The following is a 15,429-nucleotide window of genomic DNA, read 5'->3' as shown; positions in this document are numbered from 1 at the left end:
TGATTTTTTTAAAAGATCAGTGTGCTGAGGTACCCATCAGGGAGCAAGCTATCCTAAAATTAGAATTTTACAATGAGAAGTGGTTAATTAATAACATTATATGAGGTATATTTGAGAATTGTGACCATAACATGACAACATTTTTAATTGGACTGTTACACTTTGCATCCTAATCCAAAACTAGGGTCTTAAATCTAAACTAAGCAACCTGCGAAGGTTAACTATAATATTGAGTAATCTCATTAAAAAGGCATGACCATGAATCGACAGTGATTAATATTAAAAGGAATTAATAAAAGCATTGCAACAGTTGCATTTCTGCAGCAGAAAGTTGTATTCAAACATGCAACAGGAAATGTGATCCAAACATGGCTAACAAAAATAAATTAAGGATAATGCTAGGTCCAAAGAGGAGTCACGTAAATTTGCTTGAAAATGTGGACAGGGACCACATTGAGGACAGGGACCGATTTAGAAATTGGCAAATTTGCGAAAAACGTTATGTAAAAAGAAAAAGATTAGTGAAGACCAAGTAGGTAGCTCAGTAGGTATAATTGTTGATGAAGATTCAGGAAATGGCAGAGCAATTGAGCAACTACTTTAGTTCTGTCTTTAAGGAAGAAGACACAGGTAACTTCACAGAAATGCTAGGGAAATGAAGAGTCTAGTGAAAAGAAGAATTGAAAAAAATTAGTATTAGTAAAACAAAAACAAAAGACTAGAGAAATTAATGGGACTGAAAGTTGTTAAATACCTGGAACATGATAATTCACACCCCTAGCAGATAGAAGGGTGGCAAATGTAACCCCACTATTTTAAGAAATAAGTGAGAGAGAACAGGGATTTACAGACTAGTCAGTCTAATATCAGAAGTGGGGAAAATGTTAGAATCAAATGTAAAGGATGTGATAACTGGGCACTCGAACATACCAATGAAATTAGACAACGTCAGGTGAACTAATGAAAGGAAAATCTTGATTGATAAACCTACTAGAGTTTGTTAAGGACTTGTGTATTCGAATAAGTAAGAGAGTACCAGCAGAGGTAAGTATTTAGATTTTCAGGAAACTTTTATTAAGTCCCACATAAGAGGGCATTCTGCTAAGTTAAAGAATATGATTGAGAATAATATACTGGTATGAATCAAGAATTGGTTAGCACACAGCAACAGTAGTAATAAGTGAGCCTTTTCAAGAATGCAAGGTAGTGACTAGTAAGATGTTGCAAGGATCTGTGCTTTGTTGCTATTTATTGTGAATATCTGAAACAAGTTAGATGAGTAAACCAATTGCAATATTTCCAAGTTTGCTGACGACACAAAACCAGGTTAGATTGTTAGTGGTGAAGAGGAGGTGAAAGGGCTTGTGGCAATTAACACAAGTTGAGTGTGAAGGCAAATACATGGCAGAATCGTTATCCACTTTAGTTCTCGAAATTATTATTAAAATGGTGATAGGTTCCAAAATACAATGAGACTTGGATATACCTGGGTCCTTGTACATGAGTAACTGAAAACAAGCTTGTAGGTGGAGCTAGCAGTTCAGAAAGCACAAAATGTGTCGGTCTTCAGTATATAAAAAATATTTGAACATAGGAGCAAGGATGTTTTAGGTTGGAAAAACTTTACTGGACCATCATGTACAATTACCACCTCTTTGCCCAGAATAAAGGATAACCCTGCTGTGGAGGGAGCACAGTGTAATTTCACCAGACTAATTCCTGGAATGGCAGGATTGGGATGTTAGGAAAATTTAGGTCTGTATTCACTGGAGTTAAGAAAAATGTGACAGCATCTCTTTGAAATGTTTTACATTTTGACATGCTGGCTGACTGAATACAGGGATGATGTTTCCCTGGTTGGGCTGTTGAAGAACATGTGGTCATGATCTCAGGATATGGGATAAGCCATTTTGAACTCAGATGATGGGAAATTTCTTCAGAGAATCATTTACGTTTGGAATTCTCTGTAACATAAAGCTAAGAAGGCTAAATTGCTGAAAATGTTTAGGGAAGGAATAATCAAATTTCTAGACACTAAAGACTTCAGGGATTTTGGAAGAAAGTGGCATTGAGCTATAAGGTCAGCAATAACTATAATGAATACAGGAGCAGTTTCAATGGGATGAATGGCCTATTCCTGCTCTTGTTTTCTATGTTCTGTTCAGATTTCATGCATTTGCCCTTTACGTTTTACTTTCTAGACAATCTTCCCTTCTGAACAAGCTGTTTTCCATATTTCAGACTCTTGTATAATAAATGTTTACACTAAAATGAACTATTTATACACAAAGGCAGACCAGTTCATATTTATATACAAACTGCTAATGTGATTTTAAAAACTGATCAAACTGTTCATCAATAGGTCATTGGAACTTGATGGATTAGATGTTTTCACTCATTTTCCAGCTTTTGATTGTAGCCCAGTAGTTGTTGATAATGGTACTATTTTACTGCCAAAAATTGCTTACTCAGATGTTTCAACTACAAGACTATCAAACCGGTTGATCTGCAAGCAGTTCATAAATGTGTAACTTGGAGATTTTTGACCAAAAAACATAAATCAGATACATCAAAGTTTTAAATATTTTAATGAATTAAAATGTGTAACTGATGTGCTTAGCAATTATTTTGTATTTGAACATATTTCAGCTAAAAACCATAGTGTACAGGAATAATTGTTTCATGTTTTTTTAAATTGTACCATGCAATATAGTTGTGAATTACCAGCTATTGACGAAAATTCTGTTACAATCTTCTCCCGGAACAAAAACAACAGTAGCCGGAATCTTAATTTTAGTTTATCCTTTATGATACATTGAAAATCTCACTTTTTAATCAACAAATCTGTCAACATGTTTATTAATCAAAATTTTCTAACAGTTGTTGAAATGAAAAGAAGGTCTCTAAGAAATTATGTGTTTTTCAGAAGGAGCTACAATTAAGTCAATTTTGTCTTACTTAATGCATACCAGCAGTGTTCAATAAACCGAACTCCATACTTTTCACCTTAAATTATCAAAGTAAATTCAATCTAGGTTTGTTGCTCATCTATGTATCTGTTGGAACAGTACTGCATTATGTCACATCCTCCTCATTTGGCCATTTGAACAGACTTGTATTACATTATCATTCCTCAAGGAGCTGATTAATTCATGATATGAAGGGACAGTTATTTAAACAATGTAAATCTTCCATATTTTCTAGTTTTACATCAAAATTGTCATAATAAAAATGAGCAACTTCTTTAGAAGAATATAATGAATTTTGTTCTGTAAGCATGTTGCATGATATTATTTGTAATATTAGTACTGTTTGAATGGAATACAACTTTCTTCCCATGGAATAGCATCAAGGAGCAGTACACACTAAACTCTGAAGTCAGGAGAAATATGCATCACTGATTGGAGAAAATGGCTAAAACATTTCATGGTTTACACAAATTCAAACTAATGCAAATGAGAGAAATCTGAAATAAATACAAAATGTTGCAAAATCTCAGCAGATCTCTCCTCGTGGAAGGTCGGCAATCTGTAATATGAACTTTTCCTGTATTAATTTTCTTAAAAAACAGGTTTCACTCTTTACAGGCACTGTCCAACTTGCTGAGAATTTTCAGCATTTTAATTCTTACTATAATTCTTAGTGTAATTTATTATTTATTTGCTTCTGTTTGGAATTTGTGGATTCATTCATGTAAACACTCTGGGAAAACAAGGATGAATGAATACAATGATGTCATAAATGACCTCCCACTAATGTCATGAAGTGTAATGGATGTGATTGAAAATAATGCTGGCATTACATTTTTTTGGGGGGTGTCATTTATACATCACATCTAGTTCTATTGAAATTGTTGATTAATGTGGCTTTCAAATTACTTTGCTGCCATTGACAATGTAATACTTTCTGCATGAATAAGTGCATTAGTATATTTTAGTACCACATACTGAAGCCCACTTAAAGATCAACTCTTGTTCACAATCCATTATTTATCAATTCAAGTGTGCAACTGCTCCTATTCTTTGCAATACAAAGTAGAATGTAGAAACACTTTCCATACTATCAAACTTCATTTAAACATAGTTAAGGTTTACTGGTCTTCCTTTATGAATTGCAGTGCAGTTATGACAGCCAAGTCAATGTCTAATTCATGGCATTGCGTCCCTGCAAGCAGGTTTTTAGTTCTTCACATTTCTTAGGTGTTTTAGTTTGGTTAAGTTGCCAAAACTTCATTTTCTCATGTTTTCCTCCTGTGAACTTAATATTGTGTTTGGAATTGGTGGCATTTTTGCTCACCTTCTTTCCTATTTACCTGCGACAAGAAGCTAGAACCTCTGTTTAGTCCACTCAGTCCCTCAAATGACGGACGCCATCTGAAGCAGGTCACAACAGTGAAAATTTGACAACAATGGGCAGAAGTGTTGAAGTTTCAAATCTAACACACGGTGGCACAGTGGTTAGCACTGCTGCCTCACAGCGCCAGAGACCCGGGTTCAATTCCCGACTCAGGTGACTGACTGTGTGGAGTTTGCACATTCTCCCCGTGTCTGCGTGGGTTTCCTCTGGGTGCTCCGGTTTCCTCCCACAGTCCAAAGATGTGCAGGTCAGGTGAATTGGCCATGCTAAATTGCCCATAGTGTTAGGTAATAAGGAGTAAATGTAGGGGTATGGGTGGGTTGCGCTTCGGTGGGTCGGTGTGGACTTGTTGGGCAGAAGGGCCTGTTTCCACACTGTAAGTAATCTAATCTAATCATAACTCAAAAGAATCAATGGATGGAATTTTCCTGGTACTTTAATGACATGGGCAGTGGCAAGTCAGTTGGGAAAACCTGGAGAGATCAAGAAAATGAGACTGGGCTTTTATTTCTCAACAATGACAATTTTGCACCCAAGGTTTGATCTGCATAACCACAATCTTGCTCATGATGAGAGACCCAATTGCATGTATTAACATCTCAATAATACCTATTCTCACCTCAGATGCAACATGTGAGTGAAGATAAAATTCCCAACTTCTATACTGATTGCTCTGGTTTGCTGTGTGCTGTTTTGGGCCTTTATCACTACCTCCAGGCTCTGTGGATAGTGATCACCTGATATTCCCTAAAGGAGATTGGCATCAGACAACCACCAGCCTTACCACATCATCACAGCATATATATGACTCACTTGGAAGACCGCTATCCACTTCAAAGCTGTATTTTGGAGCTCACCAATATGTTTCATTGTAATGTTACTGTCAGACTGCTTGGCAAACAAGGTCAGGCTCCCGTCTTATGGATGAGAGTATGATACACCTCAGGTCTCTTTGCTTGTGCTCTTAGAGCTCTCTCAATTCATGCCTATTTGTGGATACTCTTGCCTTTTCACCTTGCCAGACTTCACCATCTTGTTCAGAACTTATGTGCTTACAGTATTTCGGTCTTGTATGTCTTTTAGTGCAACCATAAAGCCAGACTATCGTGGCTATTGACAGTAATCAGTTAAAGGAGTGAACATATTGCTGTATGGCACCATGCAGCATCAATGTCACATCTGGAGTAGTTGCCAGTAGTTTTTATGGCAAACACACCACATGCTTCAAACAAATGGCCATGTCTTAAAATATAAAGGGATGTAGTCCTCCATGAAGTAGTCCTCCATGTAGCCTAACACCAGCAGTAATACTGGATTAGTGATGCTGGAAGAGCACAGCAGTTCAGGCAGCATCCAACGAGCAGCGAAATCAACGTTTCGGGCAAAAGTCCTTCATCAGGAATAAAGGCAGTGAGCCTGAAGCATGGAGAGATAAGCTAGAGGAGGGTGGGGGTGGGGAGAGAGATCCCCACCCCCACCCTCCTCTAGCTTATCTCTCCATGCTTCAGGCTCACTGCCTTTATTCCTGATGAAGGGCTTTTGCCCGAAACGTTGATTTCGCTGCTCGTTGGATGCTGCCTGAACTGCTGTGCTCTTCTAGCACCACTAATCCAGTATTTGGTTTTCAGCATCTGCAGTCATTGTTTTTACCAGCAGTAATACATAGAGTCTGAGCTCGGTCCAGGAGCTTGGATACAGGCAATCATCCTCTGGGGCAGCCAGGGTCAGAGATTCCATATCACTATGGTCTGATAAGTAGGCCATCAGTCCAACCCTCCTCTGTCACTCTTCTCGTTGGTGGAGACTGTTCTTTATGACCCAAAATGAGGAAAATTGCTCAACCTTTGCATCCAGGCTGGAACAACCTTCTGTACTTGAGCTGCAGTAAGCAGACAACACCTGCATGTGTGCTCAGAGGCCAAGCTAGAAACCATCATCACACATTAACTGAAGAAAATGGGCTTCAGACTAAACATCCAGAAAACAAAGGTTCCCTAGCAGTCCACTCCTGCAACATAATGACTCAATCATCAAAATCCACAACAAGTCCTTGAACAAAGTAGATAATTTCCCATACGTCAGGAGCCTTCTCCCAGTGTGAGTCGAGAGCTTGGTACTGGAAAAGCACAAAAGGTCAGGCAGCATCCAAGGAAGAGAATCGATGTTATAAGCATAAGCACTTCATCAGGAATGCATTTTTGATGAAGGGTTTATGACCGAAACGTCGATTCTCCTGCTCCTCGGATGCTGCCTGACCTGCTGTGCTTTTCCACCACCACAATCTACTCTGATCTCCAGCATTTGCAGTCCTCACTTTCTCCTCCCAGTGTGAGCAAAACGAGAGTTGATGGTGGATTTCATAGTCAACATACCAGTATAAATTTCAGATGCTCAATGGACAGTGTTTAAAGACAAACCCAACACCAAGCATTTATGGATCACCCCCCCCCCCCCCCCCCCCACCACCACCACCTCCTCAATGTATCAAGAATATAACCATGTACAATAGACACCTTAAGTCCCTGGCAAGTTATAACCAGCATTGCAAAGCCACTGACAATATAGGCATATCAACATAAGCATCCTGTCCCAGGCCAATATGCCCAAAATTGACACACTCATCCCACACGGCTAGCTGCAGTGGGTGGGCCACACTGTCTGTATGCTCAACACAACACTCCCTAAAAATGTTCTCAACTCTAAGCTCTATAATGATCAGTGATCGCTAGGAAGGCAGAGGAAATGCTACAAGGACACCCTGAAAGCCTCCCTAAATAAACCCAATATCCCCACTGATATGTGGGAATCAGTTACCCTAGAATGCACAAACTGGAGAAGCATCTGTGATGGCATCAAACACTTCGAGTGTCACCAAGTGGAGCACGTGGAGGCCACGGGCAAGGCGCAGAAAGAGCTTGCAGAATCCAGACTGTCTGACCCATTCAACCCCTCAAACACCACCTGCCCCATTTGCGGCAGAGTCTGCAGTTCCAGGATTGGACTATTGTTACTTTTTAAACTGGTTACACAATCCATACTTTTGAATTCCAAGACAGAGGAATTCAGGTTCTTAATGTCTTATTGCTAGAGTATACCAAGTAGTGCAGAAGGACAGTGTCATGATGATTAGAGATAGTTGATTGTTCTTCAACCAAAACGTTTAGCGGCCAAGAGTTTATCAGCAAGAGAAGAGGCAAAAGCACATTTTTATCGCAATTGTAATTAAAACATTATTGAATAGATACAAGAATTGATTTCACACTCATAGTCAAAGGAAAATGAATAGAATGTTCAATAAGTTAAAATAGATTCTTTGTCTTGTTCATTCATGAATGTGGACATCACTGACTGGGCAAGCATTTATTGCCAGTTGCCATTAAGCCGGTAGTGAGCTGTCTTCTCGAACCACTGCAGTCCAGATATTGTAGGTAGACCCACAATGCCTTGAGGGAGGGTGTTCCAGGATTTTAAGTGAGCAACACTGAAGGAATACTAGTATTTTCCCCATGTATCTGCTGCCCCTGTCCTAGATGATGGTGGTCATGGATGTAGAAGGTGCTGCGTATGGAGTCTTAGTGAATTTCTGCAGTGCATCTTGTAGATGGTGCACACTGCTGTTATTGGGTGTCAGTGGTGGTAGGAGTGGATTTTTGTGGATATGGTGACAGTCAAACAAGCCTGATTTTTCTTTGATAGTTTCAAATGTCTTGGGGGTTGTTCATGCAGGATTCCTAGCCCTGACCTCCTGTAGTCACAGCACACTTATAGCTATGACTCCTCCTCGAGACATTGGTTCATTCTGTTCCAGTAAATCCTTTTACCTTATAGAAATATTGCATGTGTACTAGCTGAACTAGTAGCACATAGCTGCAGAGTGTTTCATTATTATAAATCAAATCTTTTTAAGAAGCTAGATTAAAATCTTCTTTTCCTGTAAATCAAGAATTGATCTTAAAGCGGCTCCATTTGAACGTACTAAACGTTGAAAGGTCTCCATTGCTTCACTTCCTCTGCTTGATCTTTTTGTGTCACATTCAGATTCAAAGCTGAGCTTTATCATGCTTTTTTAGGCCCCCTCACCTGCAAATGCCTTGTCCTCAGTGGACCGTACTGCAGCATGGCTGATGAATATGAATATGCAATTCATAGATGACGAAACAGTGGACCCAGGCTCTAAGCGCAGGGATGATGTCAGACCTAAAGAGGAATTTAGCCAGATAGAGAAGGTAATGTCAGTTACCAGACAGCATTAAAAAGGTGCTGTTTTTCTGTTGCACAACCTGTTTGCTTTTTCTATTGCACATTAACTCGCATGTATATGATAATTTCAGGTATTTTAATTTGACTTTCAAAACTTCCAGTTCACAAAGGGTAGTTTGATCATTTTAAGTGATGAAATAATAGTGTCATATTATAAAAGTTAAAAAAAGGAATGAGATACTAAAAGCAGTTATTTATTTCAAATTGGCTGTTTAAAATTCTAATCTGTTTAGTGACAATGTATATGGTTTTGCTCATCTGTTTTGCAAGTTATGGTGAATGGGGAATTAGATTATAACATGAAATTACATATTTTTGCTACCATGTAATAAAGAAAGACTGTCATTTCTGCCAGCTTAAAGGGCATGTTAAGCTTTCATTAGAACCATGAGATTGCACTCAGGAATTTTGGTCTTCAGTACCAGTTGGAAAATAGAAACAAATCATGTGTCCCCCTCTATTTTAGCTAATCTACAGACTGAAATCAGGCAGCCGAATTGCCATTAGTACATCTGCTCCATTGAGCAGGAGTTTCCTTTTGTGGTTTTAGGCTGATCCCTACAGTGGCTTTACCGAAGCTATGGAAAAACAAAAGGAGACATCTTTACATTGGGCGGCACAATGGCTCAGTGGTTAGCACTGCTGCCTCATAGCACCAAGGTCCTAACTTCGATTCCAGCCTCAGGCAACTGTCTGTGTGGAGTTTGCACATTCTCCTCGTGACTGCGTGGGTTTCCTCCAGGTGCTCTGGTTTCCTCCCACAGTCCAAAGATGTGCAGGTTAGGTTAATTGGCCATGCTAAATTGCCCACTGGGGTAAGGTACATTAGTCAGGGGTAAATGTAGGGGAATGAGTCTGGGTGGGTTGCTCTTCGGAGGGTCGGTGTGGATTTCTTGGGCTGAAGGGCCTATTTCCACACTGTAGGGAATCTATTAAATCTCAGAACAATTTTGGAGACCCTGGAACAAACGAACTGGAGGGACTCATTTTGACTATTTCCACTGCTTGCACAGGAAAAAGAGTAGTCTGTTAAATCCCTCCAGTCTCCTCCATGAGTTGATTACATCATGCTGATGGCTGATTTATACTTTAAAACCATAGAAAGCCAAGTAAATAGAGCTGAAGTAGCTGCATACCCACAATAAATTTAATTGGTCATAGTTTCACATATTCACTTGGTCCCTCTTTATTCCCCTTCTTGAAGCAAAGACTTTCTGCTTCCATCTGTGTAATTATATGTTCCTTCCTAACTTACTGGCATCTTGATGGATTAGTCACTATTCCTTCGCCCAAGTCATCAACATACTTTTAAAAGGCGAGACCCCTAAACAAATCCTTTAGTAAACACCATTTAGTACATTCTACCAGAGGAAACACTGTTTATTCTATTCTCTCTCTTCCTCCCAACTAATTACTAACTCTGATCAAAAGGTTGCTGCCAATTCCATGACCTTTTGGAACTGAAACTAAGAAACACTTCTTCACCTGAAGAGCAGTAGAAGTTCAAAAGATTTGTTTGCAAATAGCAGTTGATGTTTGATCTTTGATCATTTTAGATTTGAGATAGATTTTTATTAACCATTGGTATTAAGGAATATGGGCAAACGCAGATACGTAAAATTAGATCAGATTCTCCATGATTTCAGTAAATGACAGAACATGCTTCAAACAGCTAAATAGTACATTCTTGCTTTTTTTTTCCCTCTGATTGTTTTTGAAAATAATTTATTTTATCAAACCTTATCGATAGCCTTGTGGAATAGAATAGAGGTACTTCTGTAGGCTCTTCCCTAGCCAACACATTACTGACCACCTCAAAATTAAATGCAGCTAGCTCAAATTGGACATAAGCTGTCTCCAATGATTGAGACATTCCAATGGTTTTCTGTATAAAGCAATTTAAACTGACGGGTCTGCAGTTATCAAGTTGTCCCAACCCCCCCCCCCCCCCCCTCCCCCCAGCTTAATGGAGTGAGATTTGTAATTTGGCAATCTAAACAACACTTTCCTAAATACTAGAGAGCATTATAAAATTATAAAGATCTCAAGAAATAGGAACAGGAATAGGCCAATCAGCTCAACAAATCTCTGCAGCCATTCACTAAGATTACAACAGTCCTGATTTCCATTCTTCTACCCACCCTCCATAAAACTGCTGGCTCCCTCAATCATCAAAACCCTGGACCATATTCAAATGAATAACCTTCAATGCTCACTGAGGGAAAGATTTCATAGACTACCTTAGAGAAAAAATTCCTTTTACTTTCCACTGTGAATGCGGGAGTATTCATATTTAAACTGTGTCCACTCGTTGTAGATTCCCCGACAAAGGGAAACATTCTCTTAGTATCAACCTCATCAAGCTCCCCACTCCCTAGTATCCATGTTTCAATAAGATTCTCATTCTTCTAAACTCAAATGAGTACAGATCCAAGCTTTTTGCGTAAGGGAACCATTTCATCTCAGAAATCAACCTGTTGAACGTCTCTGAATTGTTTTCAATGCAAGTAAAGCCATCACTAAATATGCCTCATTCATGCCTTTTGCACTTGCAATAGAACTTCACAGCCTTTACATACTATCTTTCTTGCAATAGATGTTACCATTCAATTTGCATCCCTTAATCCTCAATGCATCTGCATGCTAACATTGTAACATATGTAGAAGTATATACCTATCATTTTGTGCTGCAGCATTTTGTAGGCTCCCTCCATTTACATAATATTCTGTTTCTCATTTCTTCCTGCCAAACAGCCTGACACTTTTCCATATTCTGTTTGATCTGCCAAATTTTTGCAAGTGATCTTTGGATCATTAACAAATTTGTCTACAAAGTAGTTAGTCCCTTCATCCAAGTCATAAATATAGACCATAATTAGTTGAGGTGCCACCAATGATCCCTGTGGCTCTCTGCTAGTTACAATTTGCCAATCTGAAGTGACCCATTTATTCCAACTGTTTCCTGTTGATTGGGCAACTCCTACTCCGCTCTAATACATCACCCTAATATCACAAATCTTGTGTAGTAGCCTTTTATATGACACCTTATTGAATGTCTTTTGGATCTCCAAATCCATTACATCTTAATTCCCCTTTATCCACCATTTATTACATATTCAAAAGAATAGATCTGTCAAACTTGATTTTCCTTTCAGAAAACTGTATTCACTCTGCCTGATTGTATTTTAATGTTCTAACTGTCCAGCAAATGTCTCCTTAATAATAGTTTCCCAGTGTTTTTCAATGATATCAGACTAACTGATCTAAAAGTTCTGTGTTCTATATCCCTCCTTTCTTGGCTAAAGTTACTATATATACAGTTTTGTAATCCACTGGCATCTACCCCAAATCTGGGGAATTTCAAAAGGTTGCAACCAATATATTCGTTATCTCTGCCTTATATATATTTTTTATTTAACCTATTTTTCTAATCAACCTGTTCAGACATATCATTACACATCTCTAGAATAGGTTGGACCTGTATCTCAGCCTCCCGGTCCAAAGGGAGGGACATTGCCACTGCATGACAAGTGGGTCCCTGGGTCAGAGCTTGGGCTAGGCAGGCCATCAGAACAAGCTCCATGAGGAGATGAATTAGTGATTTCCCATTGGCCTTGTGTGAGTTATTACATTTAGCTATATTAAGTTTCACTTTTCCTTACATTTGTGCAAGCCTCTCTTTTAATTTAATACTATATATTTATTGGTTAAAATTTCCTAACTACACAATTAAAGGCTTTACAGTTTAGGGCTGCTTACTAGTTTTGCTTTCTACAGAATATTTGAATATTTCCCACTGTTTGTCCAGATGTTAAACAAAACACACAGTTGTCACTTTTCAATCCAGTTGAACTGGTGACTGGTACTGTAAAACATCAATTCCTGATCCCCTTGATTTTTTTAAAACCTTGATGACGCTCACCTTCTCAAACCTATTTGCAAATGTTCCCTTACTGTCAGATTGATAATTAATTGTGGTTCATTGCTCATCACTAAAATGTGATTCACTGTGAGGAGTCTGAATTAACGACTGAAAACTTAAGTAACACGCTTGTAAGTAAGCATCTTTGCTAAACAATTTTATTTTGGTAGAGACTGTGGTTATGGCACCACTTATAATGGTAGCTACTTCCTACAGAGTTGAATACTGCTGTTTAGTTTAAAAAATCCATTTAAACCTATCATTTCAAACACTTGCATCACTACATATTCTTAAAATGGCAGACTGCTGAACTAAAAGCTTATCTTTTACCTGCTTCTTATCTGAACATCGCCCATTACTGATGTACAGTCTGTTTTGCCTGGAAGGGTGAATGATGCATTTTGTATTCATAACAAACATTGAGAAACCACCAGTATAGTCATTAACCATGTTTCATACTATGAGCTGAGGGAATGAAGTAATCCCAAAAGCAAGAGGAAATGAAGTAATTTACTTTAGATGGACTTGAAGTTGGCTCTACAGTGAAGTGACAGGTATAAAGCGATTCTAGATTAGCAGCTTTTAAGTTTACTTACCAAAATTCACTGATCTATGCACCATGGTTTGCACTGTACGGTAGTCTTCCAAAATCACAACCCTTCAAGAAGCAGAATTTCTTATTTAGAAATAAAGAACAAAGAACAGGACAACACAGGAACAGGCCCTTCAGCCCAAGACTGCACTAACATATGATGCATTTCTACACTAAAAACCTTTTGCCTCCACGCAGTCTGTATCCTTCTTTTTCCTGCCTATTCATGTATTGGTTAAGATCCCTCTTAGACAGTGCTTTTGTATCTGCCTCCACCATCTTCTCTGGCAGCACATTCCAGGCACTCACCATCCTCGGTGTATAAAAGCTATCTCTTACATGTCCTTTAAATTTACCCTCATTTACCTTAAACCTATGTCCCCTACTAATTGATATTACTACCCTGGGAAAAAGACTCTGATTTTCCATTCAATCCACGCCACTCAATTTGGTAAACTTCTCAACCTTCAACGTTCACATGAAACCAAATTTGCCCAATCTCTTCTTATAGATAATACCCTCCAAACGAGGCGACATTCTGGTAAACCATTTCTGTACCCTCCATCTCCCTCTGGTAGTGTGGCAACCAGAACTGTACGCAATATCCCACAAGTGACTTAAATAAAGTACTACACAGCTGCAACATGACTTAGCAGTTTTTAAATTATACCCTCTGATTGATCATGGCAAGCATGCCATATGCCGCCTTGACCACCTTATCCATGTGTGTGGTGACTTTTAGGGAACTGTGGATCTGTACACTTAGATCCCTCTGTATGTTGGTTTTACTACGGGTTCTGCCAGTTACTATATACTTCCCTCCTGCATTAGATTTTTCAAAATGTCTCACCTCTCATTTATCCAGATTAAGATGCGCAGGTTAGGTGAATTGGTCATGCTAAATTGCCAATAGTGTTAGATACATTAGTTAGGGGGAATGGGTGTGGTTGCTCTTCGGAGGGTTGGTGTGGACTAGTTGAGCCGAAGGGCCTGTTTCCAGACTGTAGGGAATCTAATGTAATCTAAACTCCATCTGCTATTTCTCCGGTCAAGAATACTAAAAAGTCTAGTTTTTGAAAATAGCAAGTTTTGGATTTCTTGGCAATACTTTAATGACACTAAATGCAATCTCCCCTAAGCATGCCTCCTTTGCATCAGTATCAGCAGGAGATTGCCATACTTCAGGATAAACTGAGGGCCTCCAATCGGAAGCTGGAAGAATATGAGGTGCATTTAAAGAACCAAGAGGAGCATGCACAAAAGATGATGCTGGAATACCAAGCCAGACTGGAGGAGGGCGAGGAACGACTTCGCAGACAACAAGATGACAAGGAGGTGCAGATGAAAGGCATTATCAGCAGGTATGCAGCCAACCATCTGTTTTGCCTGGGGTGATGCAGAATTATGGAGAGTACACATTGTGAACTAAATGTTGATGTTGACAGAGTCCAATTACCAATGCATCATTTTGATATTCGAGGATTCTATTGAACAATTAGTCAAGTATTTCCAAGGGAATTGCATACCAAGCCAGTTTCATATTGTCATATTTGAAAGTATGTACCTGAAAGTCACAACAAACACAATCCTTGAGTTAGGATGGTGCTAGCAGAATCCATCAAGTTACAGAAGTTAGTTGGCACGATAGATGCCTGTTTGAAGTGTTTCAAGCTTTTTGATTAATTGTGCATTCTGGGATATTTACTTAATTGCTTACACGCACGTTTGGAATGAGCTAGAGAAGATTGGCTATAAACTATTTCATACACTAGCTGGATTTATTTCAGGCCATTTATACTGGTTTGTGTGCATGCACACGGGCATAAGTGGGTGGAAGATTTACTTATTACTAGTTGGGGTAGAATCCAAGCACCAGTGCAGGCAAGCCAGAGGTGACTGTGCTGAAGCTCCAAGCCCAGTTGAATAGGGAGAGTTAGTGGCAGGAAGGACAGTTGTAAGAGCATCCACAACTCTAAAAGGTTTAATGGATGATATACAATGCTGCTAATTTTATTTAATGTAAAGACTTAAGGTTTTGTGATGCACGTAGCAAATACGGAGGCTGTTATGAATATACTTCATACTTAAAAATTTCTGTGGATTTGGGTTAGATAAATTGTGGAGATGGGTTTACTTTTTCTAAAAAAAAATTCAATGAACAATGACATCACAAGACATAGAAGAGACATTGAAATTTTTTTTAAAGTTCCAGTGCCCTCAAGAATGTCATTTTACTGAGTATAGTGTCAAGGAGCCCTAGCAAAACTGGAATCAGTGGGAATCGGGGCCAAATTCCCCA

General features: G+C 38.9%; 1 protein-coding gene and 1 long non-coding RNA gene across 8 annotated transcripts in view; one reads left to right on the top strand and one right to left on the bottom strand.

Moving 5' to 3' along the window:
• The window catches only part of LOC140469409 (uncharacterized), a 28,352-nt gene extending 19,845 nt beyond the window's left edge, over positions 1-8,507 (bottom strand). The window contains exon 1 of the long non-coding RNA XR_011956097.1: positions 8,437-8,507. This is a non-coding gene — a long non-coding RNA (uncharacterized lncRNA). The remainder of the gene's footprint in view (positions 1-8,436) is intronic.
• Positions 1-15,429, top strand: part of LOC140469406 (disabled homolog 2-interacting protein-like) — a 705,419-nt gene that overhangs the window by 678,165 nt on the left and 11,825 nt on the right. For 6 of the 7 annotated variants that reach the window (XM_072565890.1, XM_072565891.1, XM_072565894.1 and 3 more), the window contains 2 exons: positions 8,427-8,582; positions 14,289-14,491. In XM_072565890.1, coding sequence (XP_072421991.1) covers positions 8,427-8,582; positions 14,289-14,491 — 359 coding nt within the window. The remainder of the gene's footprint in view (positions 1-8,426; positions 8,583-14,288; positions 14,492-15,429) is intronic. The other variant, XM_072565892.1, reaches the window with a different exon arrangement.

This window comes from Chiloscyllium punctatum, chromosome 49 (genome assembly GCF_047496795.1).
Source record: "Chiloscyllium punctatum isolate Juve2018m chromosome 49, sChiPun1.3, whole genome shotgun sequence".
Classification (NCBI taxonomy): domain Eukaryota; kingdom Metazoa; phylum Chordata; class Chondrichthyes; order Orectolobiformes; family Hemiscylliidae; genus Chiloscyllium; species Chiloscyllium punctatum.
Note: the sequence above shows the minus strand (reverse complement) of the source record. Positions and strands in the feature narration are given on the sequence as shown.